The sequence below is a fragment of the Solanum dulcamara genome, chromosome 6, assembly GCF_947179165.1.
Source record: "Solanum dulcamara chromosome 6, daSolDulc1.2, whole genome shotgun sequence".
NCBI lineage: Eukaryota > Viridiplantae > Streptophyta > Magnoliopsida > Solanales > Solanaceae > Solanum > Solanum dulcamara.
This window is the reverse complement of record NC_077242.1, coordinates 922,960-943,126: the sequence shown is the minus strand read 5'-3', so window position 1 is coordinate 943,126 and position 20,167 is coordinate 922,960. Positions and strand designations below refer to the sequence as shown.

The window sequence follows — 20,167 nt, the reverse complement described above, 5'->3', positions numbered from 1 at the left end:
AGCATACCAATGACAGTAAATTGGTGCAGAACTCTCTGAGAATGAGTTTAAGAAGAGAAAATGTGCAAGAAAGGGACACCCCTCATATCTCAATCAATAATAAGGACTTTGTGCAAAGTATATAACACTGTTCAATAATTTTTCATCTGCCTCTGCCTAAAAATCTGGCCCAGCCTATAGTAAAGAGCTTTCTGATCCTCGAAGCTGAGATTCCTTACTATCTGCAGCAAACAATGTAATCAGTTAGCTTACTTATGCACAACAACAACATACTCAGTGTAATCACATAATCTCACAAGTGTGTACAGGAAGGGTAGTGTGTACGCGGATCTTCCCCAAGATCTCGGCTCAAGGAAAAATAATCCAAAGCAGTCCAGAAAACGACGTAACAAAAGTACAAGAAATAATATATAATAACAGAAATAGTAGATAGTAACATAACGACAAGAAACAACATATAATAACAGAAATAGTAGATAGTAACATAATGTAAACTACAATAAAATAATATAATAGTCAAGGTACAAGAAACAACAGATAGTAACAGAAATCGAAGAACAAGAAATTATAGGAGCAATACTACGACCACTAATATAAATAGACAGCAAGAAAACACACTGTTGTTGATTATAGAATCAATTATTACCTGATCTAAAATCATGTCAATAGAGTAGTCTTGAGGAACAAATGACTGGTAGTAAATGTAGACAAAAATTGCCATCACCATCTGCACATATATAACACAACCTTAGCTTATCTTACACTGGTGACATTCAAATAACATTCAAAAAAGAGGAACCATTTTGGTCTCAAAACAAGAACAAACAAGTAAAAATCTCAATTAAGGTGAATTATTACCTGGCAATCCATTCTATCAGTGAAACCGCCGTGTCCAGGAATGTAATAGCCAAAATCCTGGACGATTCCAAGTAAATGAGTGACTAAAATAGTACAAAGATAATATTCAATTTCCAGTAAAAGTTGTACGGACCTTGATCTTAAAGGCTCTCTTGAAACCACTAGCGAAAAATCCTCCAAACGGAGCTATTATTGATGCAAATAAACCCAAGCATAAAGCATGCCATTGCACAGGTAGTATCGATATCTCCTTCAGAGGGAACTGTAAGATTTCACTAAATGATAATGAGTATGTAATTTCTTAAGCAGCAGAGCAATTTCATGTTAAATGTAGAGCTTAAAATAACATTTGGCAGAAAATTTATGACATTTGCCTAGTTTGAAGTAAAATAAGCAAGTGCTAGTGAGGGACCATCAGTATAATTTTGTAGAATTGTGTTTTCATGAAACTAATGTTGACATGAGTAGAGGTAAGGTCTGCGTACACTCCATCCTCTACAGACCTCACTTGTGGGATTACATTTGTTGTTGTAATGTTGACATTAGTTGAGCTTAAATGAAACAGTGAGGATTCATATAGTCAATCCCAACTTATTTGAGAGTGAGGTGTAATTGTTGTTGTTGTTTTTACAAAACTCAATACCATCTTGTTAACATATTAGATTCAGCTACGCCTCAATCCCAAACAAGTTGGAGACAGTTAATAATATAAATCGAACAAAATATTTGATCAAACTTAAAACTTATCAAGTAAGAAAAACCATATATCCTGAGTAGAAAGAACTGTCAAAAACAGTTGCAAAGGATTCATTCTTTTAAAGTCACCATTAGGATGATCTATACTGTGAGTTAGAGGCTAAAAGAACAGTTTTATAATTTTAATTTCGTGATGAGAGAGGGAACAACTTTAGTTAATATCCTTCCTGGTAAAGCAAGATCATAGTTTCCACAGAAAAGCAATATACATCCCGGATGCAGACTCACCCATCGAATCAATCCAGCTATGGAATAGTATTCTGGCTTGAATAGAGGACCAGGATCACACTGAAGCCAACCAGTCGATAGATCCTGTATTTACTTTGTTAGATTAGTATCATTGAGAATGGTACTCGATTTCTTTCTTTAACTTAGATAAAATATGTCACCTTTCTTGGACATGTCAACCATTGGAAACGACCAAGGACGTTTGCAAACTGCATAGAAGCTGAAAATTTCAATTATAGAATACTCACATTTTGTTACAGTACTTCTTCACATCAAATTTTTCTGTCTGAAAAGATGAGGGAAGATCAAGTAACAAGCCAAATACCATCTAAATGCATGCAATACAATCAAGTGTATAAATTCAAACAGAACAATCTCAAATCTTTCATCAATGATTAAGTATTGGATACGTTAAGATATGTATCTAGGCCCAATTCAACGCCAAAAACTAGCTCATAAGGGGAGAATTCTTCAAGTCTGTATAAGGAGACCACTAACCCATTTTCTGACCAATGTAGGACTCTTAACACACCCTCCCCACCCCACATGCCTAAACCACCAACATGAGCGTGAACAATATAACATGGGGCTCAAACAGAGACGGACCTGGCCCTGATAGCATATTACTGAACAAGGACGGACCTAACATTATCAGCTGATCAAAAAATAGTAGGAAGATAAAAATATGAAAGTCCTGAAAAGGTGCCACTGACCAAGAAAGCTGTTATCATGGTGGCAATAGACCCTCCAATGAAGCCTTCCCATGTCTTTTTCGGAGACAGCTTGATTAAAGGCGTCTTCCCAAAGAAAAACCCGAAGAAATAAGCTGCTACATCATTCATCGCTATAAGTGATGCTGGAAGAAGAAACCTGCAACGGCAGAATTAAATGTTTCTGCACTTTACAGTAAACAAAACGACCGAACAGGAGTAAAAATTGTTATCTCATCACATGTTAACTTCCTGAGAACTTAAATATTACCAGAAAATGCCTTCAAATATGTTGGCTACAGTAAAAGAGGATTGAGTGAACACCACAAATAGAACCATGTGCGTCCATGCATACTGACCAAATTGATACTTGTATGTCTTCTTCTTTAACGTTAGAATGAACCAAACAAGTCCTGCAAATACAAACGAGCATCGCATATTTAACATCTCCTGTTAAAAAGCTTGTGATACACAATAAGGTAAGTTAAACCGTATTCTCAAAATTCCTATATCTACAGTTGTGACAATAGGGACGTTATTAGGTAATATATCAATTTGACCATATTAGTAGATAAAACAATTTCTTCCACTTATGAATCCCAAACAATTCGATTCGGGGTATCAGTACACAAAGATTTAAGGTCATTTCTTCAAATTACTCTCCATTTCTAAGTTCTTAAAGTCATAATTGATAGAGTGACCAGAAAAAAGAAAAGAAACAAATTTGAAGCGAATGTAAGTACAACAACAACAACAACAACAATAATATATCCAGTATAATCCACAGATGGGGTTTGGGGAGAGTACCGTATACACAGACCTTACTCCTACCTCATGGAGTTAGAAAAACTGTTTCTGAAAGACTCTCGGCACAAGTAATGCATAAAAAAAATAAGGCAATAAAAGGAAGACTGTATAAATCAAAATTTATCATATCGAACTTCTTTTAAGAAGTTGAACGAACCTGCAATATACAGAAAATAGCAAAATACCATCTGATACTTTATGACCTTGCTAACTAGCTTATAAGAGAATTCATCAATAGTTGCAGTATTCACAAGTTGTTGGCTGAGTATGCGTCCATATACAAACAACATGCCCGTGAAGAAAAAGTACCTGATCGAACAGTATAAAATGCATACTCTAGTTATATATCTCTATCAATTTTGAGTTGTCGAAATCATAGTTATAAAGTACAGGGGAATTCTTACCAATTTAGTAGCCTAAATCCAGGAAGACACCTATCTTCATCCGTTCGTCTAAGTAGATTGAACAGCTCAGAGGTCATGATGATTTGGATCACAACAACCATTGCACAAATATACAAATGACCTAAGTATAGTATTATGATAATGCTTATAAGCATCCATAGAGATGAATACGTGCGAATCCACATTGTTCTATATTTGTTTTGATCATCCATAAGTAAATGACTCCCGTTTAACTTGCTTAGTTCGGAAAATATCTGACATAAAAGATTCAAGTTCACTATAAGTAAATTACGACATTTCATTATAACAATCATATTTTTCTGTGAAATCGATAACAACATCTACAATATAATTATAAGGAAGAAAGAAGTTGTTATACCACCTCCTGCGTCCGTCTACGGCGAATTCGGGTTGGTGTTGATGGTGATGAAGGCATCGTATGATCTTGCATTCTTAATTTTAGTTTTTTTTTTCTTCTTATACCTTAATTATGAACAAATCAAAGATGAGGTGACTTTGTGTAAGTTAATTAGTCTCAGAGTAATTAGTTGTTAATTTCTTGGATTAATCACAAGCTACGTGAAAATTAATTAAAGCAGTTTTAGCTAGATCATGAAAAATGAAAATTAAAATGGCGATTCGTAGTTGCTGATCTATCGCTAAGTTGTAATGAAATACAATTGAATACTAAAACTTTGTCCGCTTCAATTGCATGTTACTGTTGGTCTTTTCATAGCCACGTGGCATTCATATAAACAAAATTTACACGATCAAATCACTTGTGATTAATAAATGAATATGTGACATATATATACTTATTGAGTTAGTATAAATATTTGCGGTTAATTTTTAAATCCCGCTATCTCCATTAGAGGACTAAAGTGTAAGGCTGCATTTCATTCCACGTGAAATACACAACAAGAATTGAGGCAATAATGTATTCCTTTTTCTCTTTTAACATCGCAGTGCTCTTAATAAATAGTGTTGGAGTCAAAATTTTAATTTTAAGGTTTTGAATTCCAAATGACCATTTCAAATATTGATAATTGAGTTCTAAATTTTATATTTATACATATTTAATTAATTTCTTAATATAAATATATTATTTTAAAAAAAAAATTAAGTTGTACCAAATCCGTATCCAAACATCCAGCTCCCCTTCTCATAGATTATTACTTCAATTAGTGTACGAAGTATACATCCAATGAATTATTTAATCTTACTCGATCTCCAAGGTAAAAGATTAATGTTTTCAAGAGAAATTGGAGAATTTTACCATTAAAGTATCAAAGACTTTTTTTTCCTACCTTTTGGTCCTAATGAGGATTTCTAGATAGTTTTGTTTCTGATAAAATTATAGGTACTCCCTGTCTTTAATGACAATCAAAGTTGAATGGGTGAGAAATTAGTCATACGTAAAAAGAAATTAGTCATTTTTTCTTAACTATTTCACTATAGCAACGAAAAATGAAATAAAAGACAAAGAAAGTAATTATTATATATTTGAATTGTGGAACTTGATAATATAGTTATCACCTGAAATGATTAAAAAACAATTGTAATAGTATTTTCTTGTCGTTGAGTGATTTGTCTTTACTTTCTTAATTATTATATGAGTGCTAAAATATCAAATTAACAAAAGTTTATAATTATTAGATATTAAAATATTAATAAATAATTTACATTTTCTTTCCATTTTAATTTATATTTGGGCCCCCTATTTTGTTTTAGCTTTCACTCTACAACAACACTTGCCAGCAACTCAGCAAGATATGATAAAGCAATTGTTACTATGTTGCCCCTAATCCATGCAATTGGCTATATTTTATCTTTACTTAGTTGCCCTTCTTGTTGCCCATAATTGCATACTTACCCTTCGTTGAAAATTATAATTTATATATAAAATTAAAAATATTTTAATATATATATAAAGTAGATATTAAATTTTTTTAGTTTTGTTTTATGTATTTAATTGATTATATTTTAAATCCGCTTAGTAAGTTGTTGATCCTCTATTAAGCTTTAGTATTAGTATAAATATTCCATGCATCTAAAAGTAGTCAAACAACTTATCAATTTTATATTCACACGGACTATAGTTTATATGATTTTTAATCAAAGTGGCATATAATCTGTATCTGCCTTTATATGTGGATTTACGTTCCGACCATTCTGAACAAATACATTATTTTATATTACGTATTTAATTTTTTAATTAAGTAATCAAGTTATCAAGGCATATATCATTGTGAAACTTACATATTAAGCAATATTGAGTGAAGATGTTAATAATAGATCTTCTATTCTTTTGTGATAATGGCTCGGGCTTAATGTAAAAATTAAATTATTTTAATATATAGATCTTAAGCAATATATAAACTTTTTAACATTGAATATGTTCTAATATTTAAATATGGGTTGAATTCTTGTATTTGTTGAAATAGTGTATATATATATGCTATATTTAAAATTATGATTTCAGATGAATTTATGATCAGGAGGCTATATTAGCTTTTCAGTATAATATCGAGAGAGAGCTTGAGTCGATTGAATCAGAATCAGTGTGTTAGTATTCATGCACATGTTATCACAAAATATTCCACTTAAATTTCTTTTTTTGATGTTCATTATTGTTTTGGTCTCAATTAATTTAGATTTACACTTAAAAAAATATATTTAAGTGTTTTGTATGCTTTGTCAAGTCACGTCATTGCTACATTTTTGGAGTTTCTTTAGTCAATATTTATGTTGAAACTCGATCAAATTAAATTTTTGTATTATAATATTCATCTTTGAGAACGACGCTTCCAACAAAACTTTTTTAATTTTCAAAGACTTGAAATATCGATTACTTACTCCATCATTAAATAGCTATTGCTACAATAATTAATTGATCACATTTGCATAAACTTCATTGACCTCATATTTAATCACGCAGCAGTTGGAACTTGGAAGCTATATCCTAGCCTTAACATTAATATACTCGAGTATTATCTGGCTAGTTTTATTAATTAATATGATATTTTAATCAGCTAGCTTTAATCATTAATGAAATTATTTAGCTACGTAGTTTAATTATAATCTTTCCATTTCTAGTCTCGTTTAAAAGGAACAAAATTTCAATTACTAATCACTGCATTGTTAATGTCTTTAATTACAATTGTCCGTTAAACTTGTTTCTAAGCCAAATCACATTATATTTTCTAAATAACATTCTACTCGATACTTCTATCATTTCAATATATATATGATATATATTTTTATTGCAAGATTATAATTAATTAATACACATCTTAATCTTAATTTTTGACTATGCCATAAATAATATATTTTGTTACAGCTCGGGTGCTAATAAATTTTTACCCGAAATGACCTCACGTTTAGCTCTTTGACCAGAAAGACCGTCTGGTCAAATCAGTCAAATGTCCGTTTCTTCTGCTCTTCAGTGTCATATTGGTAAATTTGAACTACAAGCAGTGGCAAAAGTGTAAAGAAGACGTTTTTTTTTTAAATCTTTTCACGGCCCCCCACCCCCCTCGCCTCTATTTTTCTTTTTGTCTGAATATATCCCTTTTCTCAGTTGTTTACTTAGCCCCCTACCCACGCACCCCTCCACCCCAGTTGTCTCTCTGATTGATACAAACACTCATATATACTGATTCTGTGAAGTGAAAGTTCGTAGATCTGAGACCGAAATCTCACCAAAAACTGCCTAAATTGGGTAAGCATTTCTCTTCATTTTAGTTCTGTTTTGTTTGTTTTTTAGCAGTAGAATGAGCAATGGGCAACGCGTTTATAGTGTATTTGTGCCTTTTTTGAGTATGGTTCGATCGATTTTGGAATGAGATCTAAGTGTTTTGAGAGTAACTGTGGTGTTTTGGCTTTAAATTGATGTGCATTTCTGTGAATGTAAGCGCTTGGAGTTGGATTTTTTTCACTTTGTTGGAGGATTTTTATGTTTATGTTTGCTTTGCTCAAGTTTTGATTGAAGTGTTTTGAGAGTTACTGTGGTGTTTTGATTGTTGTGAATGTAGTGTTTTGGCTTTAAATTGATGTGAATTTGTGTGATGGTTGTGAATGTGCTGTTTTGGCTTTAGATTGATGTATATTTGTGTGAATGTAAGGGCTTGGAGTTGGAAATTTTCTCTTTGTTGGAGGGCTTTTTCTGTTTATTTTTGCAACAACAACATACCCGATGAAATTCCACAAGTGGGGGTCTGGAGAGGGTACGCACACCTTACCACTACCTCGTCAAGGTAGAGAGGCTTGCTCAATTTTTATCTAAGTGTTAGTAGAGTAATTGTGGTGTTTTGATTGCTGTAAATGTACTGTTTTGACTTTAAATCGATGTACATTTGTGTGAATTTTGTTAAGGGATTTTTGCTGTTTGTTTTTGCTTTGCTCAAATTTTGATTGAAGTGTGTTGAGAGTAACTGTGCGTTTTGATTGCTGTGAATGTGCTGTTTCGGCTTTAAATTGATGTACATTTGTGTGAATGCAACTATGTAGGGGGTTGGAGTTCACAATTTTTTCCTTTTTTGGAGGATTTTCCTATTTATTTTTGTTTTACGCAAATTTTGATCCAAGTGTTTTGAGAGTAACTGTGACATTTTCATTGTTATGAATGTGCTGTTTTTGCTTTAAATTGATGTGCATTTGTGTGAATGTAAGAGCTTGAAGTTGGAATTTTTCTCTTTGTTGGAGGCTTTTCCTGTTGACTTTTGCTTTGCCCAAGTTTTGATTGAAGTGTTTTGAGAGTAACTGTGGCATTTTAATTGTTGTGAATGTGCTGTTTTGGCTTTAAATTGATGTACATTTGTGTGAGCTTAATATAGGTGCAAAAACCATTTTTCACAAATGTAGATTATTTGGTGACTTAGTAATGTTGATGACTGCTCAATAACTTATTTTAGTTGGCCTTTCTGGTTCCTACATGTGGTTATGCTATTTATCCTGTAAAATTTCAGCAAATTTCATCATCAATTTCTGAAGCACGTGACCTAAGGTTGAAAATTTACCTGGTTTTGCAATCAATATCAGGTTTGGTCCAAGTGACTGAAGATGGCAGCAGTGGAAGATCAAGTATCTCCTGTTCTTGATGAAACAACTTGCGGTACCCTATTACAAAAGCTGCAGGCAATTATTTTTTCTTTTTTGTGGATTGCCTCAATCTTTTAACTAACTTTAAAAGGAACCAATCAAGTACTCTCCTTAACGTATATACTGTGTATGTAGCTGATGGATAAAATAAACTTGTCTGTTGATGCAGCAAATCTGGGATGAGGTTGGTGAAACTGATGATGAACGGGACAAGATGCTTCTTCAGATAGATCAAGAGTGTCTGGATGTCTACAAGAGAAAGGTTGACCATGCTGTGAAGTCACGGGCTCACCTTCTTCAGGCATTGGCAGATGCCAAAGTTGAACTCTCCAGGCTGCTATCGGCCCTTGGAGAGAAGACATATGTTGGAATTGTGAGCAACCATACATCATTTTTGTCATAAATGGACAGAAATATGTAAATTTCTTTTGTTTGCAGTTGGAAGTCATAATTCTTCCTTTTTCTTATGCTTGTTTTCCTTTCTGTGGTTGATTGTCTAGCCTGAGAAGACTTCAGGTACAATCAAGGAACAGCTTGCAGCTATAGCACCAACACTGGAAAAACTATGGAAGCAGAAAGATGATAGGATAAAAGATTTCTTTGATGTACAGTCACAAATTCAGAAGATAAGCAGTGAGATTGCAGGGGCTAGCGAGCAAGTTGAGAGTCTTACAGTGGACGAATCTGACTTATCTGTAAAAAAGTTGGATGAGTATCATGCGCAGCTTCAAGAGCTCCAAAAGGAGAAGGTATAACCAATATTCACAAGAAAATTTGTATAGTCTGCTTATCTGGTCGTGTTTGTCAGATACTCAATACATTCTTGTTTAAACTTGCAGAGTGACAGATTACACAAGGTCCTTGATCTTGTGAGTACCGTGCATGACCTTTGTGCTGTTCTTGGCATGGATTTCTTCAGTACCGTCACAGAAGTTCACCCAAGCCTTGATGATTCTACTGGTGTACAATCAAAAAGTATTAGCAATGATACATTGTCAAATCTGGCTAACACTGTCTTGGTTTTAAAGGAAGATAAGAAGCAGAGATTGCTCAAGGTAAATGTCCTTACTTTTTTAAGTATACTAGTTTGCTTTTCCTAATTATACTTCTCATCAAGTTTAGAATGCATCAGGCATATTCTGCAATGTTTGTTATTCAGAATTTGGATCCTCTAAGCACAACTCGTCTATACTGATTAAACAGAGTAGCTCACTAACAAGTCTGCTTATCCATCCTATGTGCATGATTGGAGTTCCTTTCCTTGGAATTCTTTCAGTCTACATGGACGTTCAATTGCACATTGAAGCAATAGTCAGTAGTCAGTTTAACACTTACTTTAAACATGCTATAGCCACTATATATATCATATCCACGTGGTGAACATTACACTCAGTCCACTTCTTTTTGAATTCAGTTCTCTTCTGATTTTTTCTCCTCTTGCAGCTTCAAGAATTAGCAACTCAGCTAATTGATTTATGGAATTTGATGGATACTCCAGAAGAAGAAAGGAGCTTGTTTGACCATGTTACCTGCAACATATCAGCTTCAGTGGATGAAGTGGCCATTCCAGGGGCTCTTGCTGTTGATTTAATTGAACAGGTATCAGGAGATAGAGATAGATCTTAGAATCCACTTCAAGTGCTTTTGTAGCTTGTCACTAACTGTTTTTCTATTATTATTGTCAAGGCTGAGGTGGAAGTTGAAAGGCTTGATCAACTTAAAGCTAGTAAGATGAAGGAGATTTCTTTCAAAAGACAGGCTGAACTGGAAGACATTTATGCTCGTGCCCACATAGAGATTGATACTGAGGCTGCTCGAGAAAAGATTATGGCACTGATTGATTCTGGGAATGTTGATCCTGCAGAATTACTAGCTGACATGGACAATCAGATTGTAAATGCAAAAGAAGAGGCTCATAGCAGGAAAGAAATATTGGAAAAAGTTGAGAAATGGATGGCAGCTTGTGAAGAAGAGAGCTGGCTTGAAGACTACAACAGGGTATATTCTCTCGTTATCATCATGTTGTCCTTCCTCTTTCTTTTTCTTTTCCTTGTGTGGATATATTCTTCATGCTGTCATTTAATGAGCATATGAGGTGAGTAGAGCTTGATTTGTCAGTATATTCGGCAGAGACAGAATCCTTTTTCATTCTTTCACCTTTTTGAGTAGCTGTAGCTTCTTTGCTACTATGTTTCAAGTTATATGATGTTAGAATGCATAATATTTGGAATGAAACAATGATATATATGAGGAAAGAGTACGGTCATCATTGATATGCTTCAAAATATGTAGTTCCTAGAAATCCAGATCAAGAAGCTAGTAAAGCATTCTAATGAGATGCATTGGAATCTCTTGAACTATACTGATTTTCTACTTCCATATTTTCAGTAAGTGCATATGAATTAAACTATGGTCATCACATTTGATATAAGATCTAGCTGACAACAATGATGAAAGTGCTTACTTGTGTGGGGTACATTCAATTATATGCCACTAAGCTGTAATAGTCTGCCACAAAACAACAATTTTGGTTCTTCCCCTGCACATCATCATTTGTAATTGAGAGTTTGACAGTAATGGTAAAATTGGGTTTTCATGCCTGTAGTTCATCAGATCAACATAAAGGTATGTCTCCCTGGAAATTATGATGGTAACGTGTCATAAATTATGTCGAAACAGGATGACAACCGGTATAATGCAAGCAGAGGGGCACACTTGAATTTGAAGAGAGCTGAAAAGGCCCGGATATTGGTCAACAAAATTCCAGGTACATCCTGAATTAGTGTTGCATCACTGTTAAAACTGATTATTGTGGATATTAGTGTTGGCTCTACTGGATATGTTTTGAGGTTGAGACTTACAAACATATAATATGGCTCTGGGCCGATGCAAGTACTTGTTTTCAGTTGTACCAAGGATTTATTTAATGATCTCTATCTAGTGTCTTTCATTTCTTAGTTTTGCTATCCATTTCAAGGAGCTTAAGGATTCTTATATGCTTGACGGACAGTTCAACAATTTAAGATACATTGCCTTTCTATGCAAAGCTCGATCCATTTTATTAGTGCATATTAGTTGCCGAGTCTGAATATAAAATTTGGTTATGCAGCTCTTGTGGACTCTTTGGTTGCAAAAACTAGAGCATGGGAACAAGAGCGAGACACCACATTCACTTATGATGGTGTTCCACTACTTGCCATGCTAGATGAATATATGATGCTCAGGCACGATAGAGAAGAAGAGAAAAGAAGGTTAAGGGTAAGTCCAGCACCTCTTATCAAGTTAATTGGCGAAACAAGGCTCGACCTAGCATTAGTTTTTGCTTAATGTCATAGGAAGAATGACTAACTGAAGACCTTCTCTAAATGTTTCTTTTGGTGTATGGCAGGACCAGAAGAAGTTCCATGAGCAGATGAGCAAAGATCCAGAAGTATTTGGATCAACGCCAAGCCCTGCTCGACCCCTTGGTCCAAAGAAGATAACAGGCCCACGAGCAAATGGCAGTGCCAATGGGCCGGCAAGCAGAAGACTGTCTCTTAATTCCCACCAAAACGGTTCAAAGTCAACTTCTAAAGATGGGAAGAGAGACACCAGACTCAGTGCTCCTGTGAACTATGTTGCCATGACCAAAGATGATGCAGCGTCTCACATTTCTGGAACTGAGCCTATTCCTAGCACCCCATAGTAACTGCTGAATGAGAGATGTGTACTCATATACCATTGTCTTCTGTTGTCATTACTAGTCTAGCTGTAGTAGGATAAATATGTGGACAGTGAGTTATCAGAGAGTAGAGACCTAATAGTTTGTGCTATATTAGAAAGTTACTCGAAATATTGGCGCCTATTCTGAGAAATGGAAGTTCAATTCCAAAATGTAGCGTTACAAGTAGGTCGTGGTCATGGTATGATATTGAAAACTTCTCGGTTTTCGGTTTTTAACAGTATTATATTATTATCATACCTAATTAATTCAATATGATTTAATATTTTATAGTATGGCAAATTGTTAATAATAATTTGTTTGATTTTGACATACAAATACTCATAAATAAAAAATTATGACTTCGACTTTTCTAAGAAACATTTTAATTATATCATACTAATATTCTATACATAAATATTAAAAAGAAAATACAACCAAGCAATTTCCTTTGTGAATTAGTTACACACAAAAAACATATCAATCAAGATAGGATACTTAAAATTTCAAGTCTAAATAATTGGTTTCGTACTAAAACTATTTTATATAATTATTAGTATTATAATAATACATACATAAATTGTGTATGTAACTATATATATATTCGATGTTTTGGTATTCTTATAAATTTCGATTATGGTACTAAATATAATAATTTGTAAAAGGGCGTAACAAATACCATACTAATACTGAAAATTTTGATTTCGATACAATATTCGTATAACGTATCCGTTATTAATTTTAACTGGTTTAACCAAAATTATTAGAAACTAAAAGAAGATACAATAAAACGAAAATAAATTTCCTTACTTGAGAAGGGGCAATTTCGTAGAAATATCAATAAAGTCGCACCAATATAAAACCTGACGTCATTGTTAACCAAAAAAGCACTGAAGTTTTCATAGCCAAAATTATTTGAAAACCTTGTCATAAATCGAAGCTTGTAGAAGTAGCGATGTCGAAGGAGAATGAACCAGCAAAGCTTCTTTTACCTTATCTTCAACGCGCCGATGAGTTGCAGAAACACGAACCTCTCGTCGCCTACTACTGTAACTTTTATTCCTCCTAAACCCTATTTTCCTTTCATCATGTTGAATTTGGTTAAAATTTGTCTAATTTGGACTTTGATCATGTTAAATTTGGTTAAAAATTGTTTAATTGGACTTTGATCATGTTAAATTTGGTTAAAAGTTGTTTAATTGGGACTTGATCATGTTGAATTTGGTTAAAAATTGCTTAATTTGAAAAAAATTATGATTTTTTTGTGCAGGTCGATTGTATGCTATGGAGCGAGGATTGAAGATTCCTCAGAATGAGCGTACAAAGACCACTAATTCCATCCTTGTTTCGCTTATAAATCAACTTGAAAAGGTTTCTTCTTTTGTTATTTTTTATCCTTTTTTTTCTTCATGAGCTGAATACCCAAATATTTATTCATGAAATGATTAGTATTTGAATTTCTTCTTTTCAATTAAACAACGCTGAGCTTCCCTTCCTTTTGTTGTTTCGTTAGTCTTGATTATTGTAGTTTCTTCTTGTTGTTCGTGCTTGTTGCTACTGTCATCTTCTTCATCTGTATTTGAGCCGAGGTTCTATTAGAATTCGGAAACAGCCTTTGTACCTTCTCAAGGTAGGGCAAGGTCTGCGTATACACTACCCTCCCCTGACTCCATGTGGGATTATGCTGAGTTTATTGTTGTTGTTGTTGTAGTTTTGCTGAGCATAACACCTGTCTACCTGAGCTTCCTAGAGTATAGTTGAGCTGAAATCTGGAGGAAATATTGACAGCTAGTGTAAAAATAGTCTAATGAGGAATTATCTAATAAATACTGAAAGAGGATTCATATTGCTGGACGCCAAGTAATTTCGAATTTAGGAATAGTTGATTAGATGATTGACTAATGTTTAAACATTGAGAACTTCTCTTAACTTTTTGTTCTTTTTTCTTTGTCAGTTGAATACCCAGATATTTCTTGTAGAAAATATGGTTGGGAGTGGGTGGGGTGGGGGGTTGGTAAGATATTGACAAAATATTTAGCATGTGAATTTCTTTGTTGCAATTGAACATTGAGCACAATTTTGTCTATCTGAGCTTCCTAGAGTATAGTTGATCTCAAATATAGAGGAGATATTGATAGCTAGTGTAAAAATAGTCTTAACTATGATAAACTCCTGCCAGAGGGATTCATATAGCTGGATAAAAATAATTTGGGATTGAGGAATAGTTGATTGATTGATATTTAAACATTGAGAACTTATGTCATTCACGACAAAATGATAAATTTCGGTCAGAGAGTAGAAACATGCAAATTGTTTGGGTAGCGTGTCGTTCTTTTCATGTACTGCAAACAGAAATTTGGTTGGTTTATAAATTTATCTTGGTGTTTTAGTTTAACACTATTTGGCTTTCTTGGACAATGTTGATCTTGCAGAAGCAAACTGTTTGGCTAGCATATCCTCGACTTTCATATACTTCAAAAAGAATTTGTTCTGTTTATAAACTAATCTTGGTGTTTTAGTTTAACATTCTTCTGCTTGAATCGGCCTCTCTAATCTTTTAGAAGCAAAACATTTTCTAGTTTGGCTGAATGGTTATTACTCTGTGAGCTTGTAGCTAGAGAGCTGTTTGATGTTTATATTGGATGCCCTTTTTGGCTTCTTGTGCGTCATCTTTGTTCCCTCTTTCTACAGGATAAGAAGTCATTGAAATTGGGGCCTGATGATCATTTTCATGTGGAGGGATTTGCCTTGAATGTTTTCGCGAAGGCAGACAAACAAGATCGAGCTGGGCGAGCTGACTTGTATGGACTTTATCAATTGAGTGACATGCAACTTTTGCTTTGCACTTGCATCATTCTTCTTATATGGAATCAGTAGTACTATCTTTTCATTGATAACAGTTCACTGACTGCACTGTTTTTTTAGATGCCATCTTGGCTGCTTTATCTGGTTTTAATGTGTCATCTTCATGCTGGATGGAACAAGACATGGTTAAGATTAGGACGTTTACTACTAGCTTTCCAGTTTTCTCCAGCATTTGTTTTGATCTCTTTCAACTAGATAGCTTTAACTTCGTCTCTAGAATTCTTTTGTCAACCTCCTCCCCCCATCCTCTTCGGTTAATTAGTTGAAAAGACTGATATGGTGGCTGTCTTCTGATCTCTCATTAATTGTCGACATCATATTTCATTGATGATATTAAGTGTAAAAGAAGTTGGTAATATTGTTTGCTAAGCGCTATTGAAGCTTGTTTGTCTATTTATGACTATGACTTTCTTTGCAATGACTGACTGCGTTTAACAGGAATACAGCAAAGACATTTTATGCTGCGAGTATCTTCTTTGAGATCCTTAATCAGTTTGGTGAACTCCAGCCTGATGTGAGTTTCTTTTCATCTATATTGTCACATGTCTTTTATATGTGTGAGAGAATATGTTTTAGTGATATAGGCTTTGTTTGCCAGATTGGTTGACCTCTAATATTTATGATCAGCTTGAGCAGAAGCAGAAGTATGCAGCTTGGAAGGCAGCAGATATAAGGAAAGCTTTGAAAGAAGGAAGGAAGCCTGTACCAGGCCCTCCTGGTGATGAAGGAGATACTTCAGAGCTGTCCAGTGCACAAAGTGATACATATGTAGGTTTCATGCTTGTTATAATTTGTTGCCTAGTGTATTATTCTATCTCGAAAAGTTTTGGGAGTCAGAGTAGTTATGGTCATACATTACAACAACACCAACAACATAACCAGTGTAATCCCACAAGTAGAATCTGAGGGATGAGGGATGGTGGTGTGTACACAGCCTTACCCCTACCTTGCTCAAGTAACACATATGGTCATACGTTGCACTGATTGATTGTTGCATTTGTGAAAACAGACCTTTCTTTATTGATAATTTGAATGTGACCTTTCTTTTTGGAGCTTCTTATAACAGAAAGTAGGTAGGAAAACAATGGGACAGATGGGGGGCTACTTCATTACTTTTTGAAGTGTAATCTAAAAGATCTTATAACACTGTCATTTGAAGGAAAGCCTTAAAGTAGACATTCAAATTTCCTTGCTGTTAGGAACGATGATGGGCTCTTACCTTAGTGAGTGTGTGTTTCCCTGTTAATGCCTTAAAATATTGAGTTTTGAGCTTTAAACATGTGGCTGTTATATTGCTTAGATTTCTTGCTTGAAACAATTAGTTTCTTTCTAGAGCATCAGAAGACATAATAATTGCAAGCTATTATTAACGCTAATGTTTAGTTCAGTACAGTTTTTGGATTTTATTAGCACTTTAGTTCTTGATTGAGACATTGTATTTTTGGACGAACAATGTTCTCCTACACTTTTGTTCTTCTGTAATTAGCTTCCTTTAACTTTGCATTTGCCTGATGCCTTTTTATGAAACACATTTCTTCATCAAAAAAGTATGAAACACATTTCTTCATCGCAGGATCTTCAACCTAGTGGAACTGATTCAGTCATCAAATCTGCACCAGAATCCGAGTCGTTCAATCACATGTATGACAATGCACAGTATTCTGCAAATAGACCTGCTCCTCCAGCAGCCACCCCACCACCACCTCATCTACACATCCCTCCACCTCCGTCAGTCACCACACAGACACCTCCTTCACACATCCCTCCATCACCACCGGCAGCCACCACACAGTCAACTCCTTCACATGCCCCTTCATCTCCTCCATATCCTGGTGATGAGTATCCTCCTCATGATGGCTATTCTTCTCATAATTTCCAGCAGTCTCCATCCCTTAATGCATCTGAAAATTCTTCTTACCCCCAGCCGTATCACCATCAACCTTATGCGCAAGAACCACAGTCTCACTTCCCACAGCAGCCTTACCCTTCGCAATTCCCCAATTTCCAGTCATATGCTAGCTTTGCTGAGAGCAGTCTTCCTTCTGTACCATCACATTACCCTTCTCACTACCAAGGCGCTGATGCTTCGTATTCCACATTGCCTGCCTCTAGCACTGTAAACTATCCATCACAATACAGCAATGGAACTGCATCAGAAACTGCAGCTGCTCCTGTGAAAACATATGAATACGACAGCAATTACCAGCCCTCTCCGGAGAAAATAGCTGAAGCGCACAAGGCTGCAAGGTTTGCTGTCGGGGCTCTGGCATTTGATGATGTCTCTATCGCTGTAGATTACCTCAAAAAATCACTTGAGTTATTGACAAATCCATCAGCTGATCAATGAAGTGTATTGTGCTAAACACCTGGACTAACTGTGTAAACATTTTTCTGCTGTGTTTTCACTATTTGATTTAATTTGTAAATTGTGTTTTTCATCGACTGCTCTACCATTTTTATGTTGAAACAGTGTTGCGGTTATGTATGCGTCTACGAGTCCATCAGCTTTTTTATTTAGAGAGCTAAATAGATGTGCAACTTTCTCTATGATCTCATTTGATTATATATTATGGTGACTCTGCGCTTCAATTTGTTTGATGAACAAAAATAAGCAATTATGGAAGGAAAGGAGAAGAAAGAAGTTCAACTTTGCACTCTTCACAATTTGATGATTGTTGTGTTCCTTGTAATGTTCATCAATTTGATTCCACCTAGAAAAGAAACAAGAGAAAGAAAGTATCTCCATAGTACAAGGAGAGAATCATAGTAATGCACAAAATGTAGTTAACTGAATCACTCTAAGCTGTGAATTGGAGCTCTAACAAAGTCCTCATTGGTGATATTAAAGATATAATTAAGCGTGATATTAAAGATATAATTAAGCAAATAAAAGTATCTTCTGTCTGTGTTACGTGTTTAAATGAGTACGCATTTAAATGAGAATGCAATTGGTATTAGAGCAACACTCATTACTCATATTATATCTCTAACAGTTTAAGCTCTTCGATAAGAATGAGATCAGGATTAAGTCCATGCATAAATGCAACTAATAATTATGAGTCTTGTGTTTTCCATGTTATTATCAATTCTATGTTTACCAAGACGTCCGTTTTTTAATGGCAATTATCATCGACCCCATTTTAATTTCATTTTGGGCATTATTGATACCCCCTAAGAAAAAAATTATTTTTTTATAATCAACTTGGGGCAAAAACACAATGACTAGTCCAAATTATTTTCTAGATTTCTGAGTTGAGAAAAAACTATATATAACAATTAATCATCCATATAAAACTTACTCTTTCTTAACTACTTTCCATAGATGCAAGTTCTTGATTTTTTTCTTTAAGTCATGGGTGCAAGTACTCTTTGTGGTTTTGGACAAATCAATCTTAAATGCCTTTGGACATCAATGAAGAATAGGAAAAGACAAATTCATTCACACCAAAGAGAAAATCATCATCATCATCATCAGAAAACTAAATTCTTGAAGGATGCTACTAGTAATAATAAAAATAATTTTGTGACATTAGAGGAATGGATATTGGCTTCACCAGGGTCCAATAAACAGTCCTCTAACAAAATTTATCCTTCACTTGGAGGATTATTATCTTACAATAATAGTAGTACTACTAATAATATTGAAGTTATCACCTATCAAAAAAACAATAGTTGTACTAGTGAAGTTGAAGGAATTAGAGATCAAAGAGAAGATAATTATTCTTCAATTTGTAGAAGCCAAAGTGGAAAGTTGAAGAAAAAAGTGAGTTTTAGACTGCCTGAGGTGGCTGATGTATTCATATTGGACCATTGAATGATGTTATGTCAATATGATATATCACTGGCTACAATCAATAAGGTGCTTTTGAATGACTTCAACTTGTCTCTTTTACCAGTTTTGTGTTCCTTTTTTTGGTTGGATTTTTTTTTTTGGTGTGTGTGTGGGTGGAGGGTTGTACTTGGGTATGGTATCTTGGAAATTCTATGAATAGAGACGACAAACTGATCTACTTATAACTTGATTAATTGGATTGTTGTTACTTATTGCATACTCTTTTGTTAGTTTAAATATAATGTATGTTTTGATTGTTACTTATATGTTGTTGTATCATATTGTTAAATCCATCATTATAACATTTTATGTCACGATCGATTTGGTGTGATCGTGTTTTTACCTTATTTTTTCTTCTCGTTTTGTCCTTATAGTTTAACAATCTTATTCTATCATTTATCCTACATTTTTATAATAACTCTATCCCGTACCTTATTTATTTTGATAGATTTTTCCTTCAAATTGTTGATGTGTGACATTATGTAACGATGAAAAATGATACAATCTATCCAAATATTGTATTTCATCAAAACAATATAAGTATATATATAATAAAATACAATATAATATGATACATTATGAAACGTAACAACTAACAACCATCCAAACAAAGTGTTAATGTATTCAATTTTTCCTTTTATTTTATGTTCCTGCTCGTGTCCGAATAGAGCATAGACATGATTCCCCCTCCCCAATTCTACCGTCCTAACATGTCGATCGACTATTCTGAGTTTCATGCTGAATTGTGTCAAATCGGTTCTTTTATGTTCTCAAAGCTACTCGCTTGACTAATAATCTATATTTGTTCAATCGCATAGGACTCACTAAAGAGAAAGAGCTCCCACTTTTCCACTTTCAGGATCATATTTAAACACGAGATCTTTAATTAATGGTAATAAAGTTTGTA

At 34.2% G+C, this 20,167-nt stretch overlaps 3 protein-coding genes across 3 annotated transcripts; 2 read left to right on the top strand and 1 right to left on the bottom strand.

Annotated features, from left to right (window-relative positions):
- Window positions 1–71: 71 nt before the first annotated feature.
- On the bottom strand, window positions 72–4,214 carry LOC129892624 (phosphatidate cytidylyltransferase 1). The gene is made up of 11 exons (XM_055968205.1): window positions 4,146–4,214; window positions 3,764–4,017; window positions 3,517–3,668; window positions 2,824–2,965; window positions 2,556–2,712; window positions 2,004–2,051; window positions 1,843–1,926; window positions 992–1,120; window positions 859–915; window positions 647–727; window positions 72–221 (listed from the first exon to the last, which is right to left on the bottom strand). The coding sequence occupies exons 1-11, from the start codon at window positions 4,212–4,214 to the stop codon at window positions 132–134; spliced, it is 1,263 nt and encodes a 420-aa protein (XP_055824180.1). The 3' UTR covers window positions 72–131.
- Window positions 4,215–7,346: 3,132 nt separating this feature from the next.
- LOC129891992 (65-kDa microtubule-associated protein 1-like) lies at window positions 7,347–12,736 on the top strand. The gene is made up of 10 exons (XM_055967506.1): window positions 7,347–7,484; window positions 8,804–8,899; window positions 9,033–9,236; window positions 9,364–9,612; window positions 9,703–9,918; window positions 10,307–10,462; window positions 10,550–10,861; window positions 11,543–11,630; window positions 11,973–12,121; window positions 12,252–12,736. Exons 2-10 carry the CDS (start codon window positions 8,825–8,827, stop codon window positions 12,546–12,548), a joined length of 1,746 nt encoding a protein of 581 aa, XP_055823481.1. The 5' UTR covers window positions 7,347–7,484; window positions 8,804–8,824; the 3' UTR covers window positions 12,549–12,736.
- Window positions 12,737–13,434: 698 nt separating this feature from the next.
- On the top strand, window positions 13,435–18,017 carry LOC129892309 (protein HOMOLOG OF MAMMALIAN LYST-INTERACTING PROTEIN 5). Its single transcript, XM_055967874.1, has 6 exons — window positions 13,435–13,612; window positions 13,834–13,934; window positions 15,255–15,364; window positions 15,867–15,942; window positions 16,056–16,196; window positions 17,002–18,017. Exons 1-6 carry the CDS (start codon window positions 13,519–13,521, stop codon window positions 17,773–17,775), a joined length of 1,296 nt encoding a protein of 431 aa, XP_055823849.1. The 5' UTR covers window positions 13,435–13,518; the 3' UTR covers window positions 17,776–18,017.
- Window positions 18,018–20,167: the final 2,150 nt, after the last annotated feature.

Bases quoted from the DNA above. Each gene is read 5' to 3' on its own strand.
- LOC129892624 (XM_055968205.1), bottom strand. From the start codon at position 4,214: ATGCAAGATCATACGATGCCTTCATCACCATCAACACCAACCCGAATT. The intron at 3,669-3,763 runs GTAAGAATTCCC...CTGTTCGATCAG, and splicing joins GGATTTAGGCTACTAAATTG to GTACTTTTTCTTCACGGGCA. The intron at 2,713-2,823 runs GTAATATTTAAG...CTGCCGTTGCAG, and splicing joins ATATTTGAAGGCATTTTCTG to GTTTCTTCTTCCAGCATCAC.
- LOC129891992 (XM_055967506.1), top strand. From the start codon at position 8,825: ATGGCAGCAGTGGAAGATCAAGTATCTCCTGTTCTTGATGAAACAACT. The intron at 9,613-9,702 runs GTATAACCAATA...TTAAACTTGCAG, and splicing joins AAGAGCTCCAAAAGGAGAAG to AGTGACAGATTACACAAGGT. The intron at 9,919-10,306 runs GTAAATGTCCTT...CTCCTCTTGCAG, and splicing joins AGAAGCAGAGATTGCTCAAG to CTTCAAGAATTAGCAACTCA.
- LOC129892309 (XM_055967874.1), top strand. From the start codon at position 13,519: ATGTCGAAGGAGAATGAACCAGCAAAGCTTCTTTTACCTTATCTTCAA. The intron at 15,365-15,866 runs GTATGGACTTTA...TGCGTTTAACAG, and splicing joins CGAGCTGGGCGAGCTGACTT to GAATACAGCAAAGACATTTT. The intron at 16,197-17,001 runs GTAGGTTTCATG...TCTTCATCGCAG, and splicing joins GTGCACAAAGTGATACATAT to GATCTTCAACCTAGTGGAAC.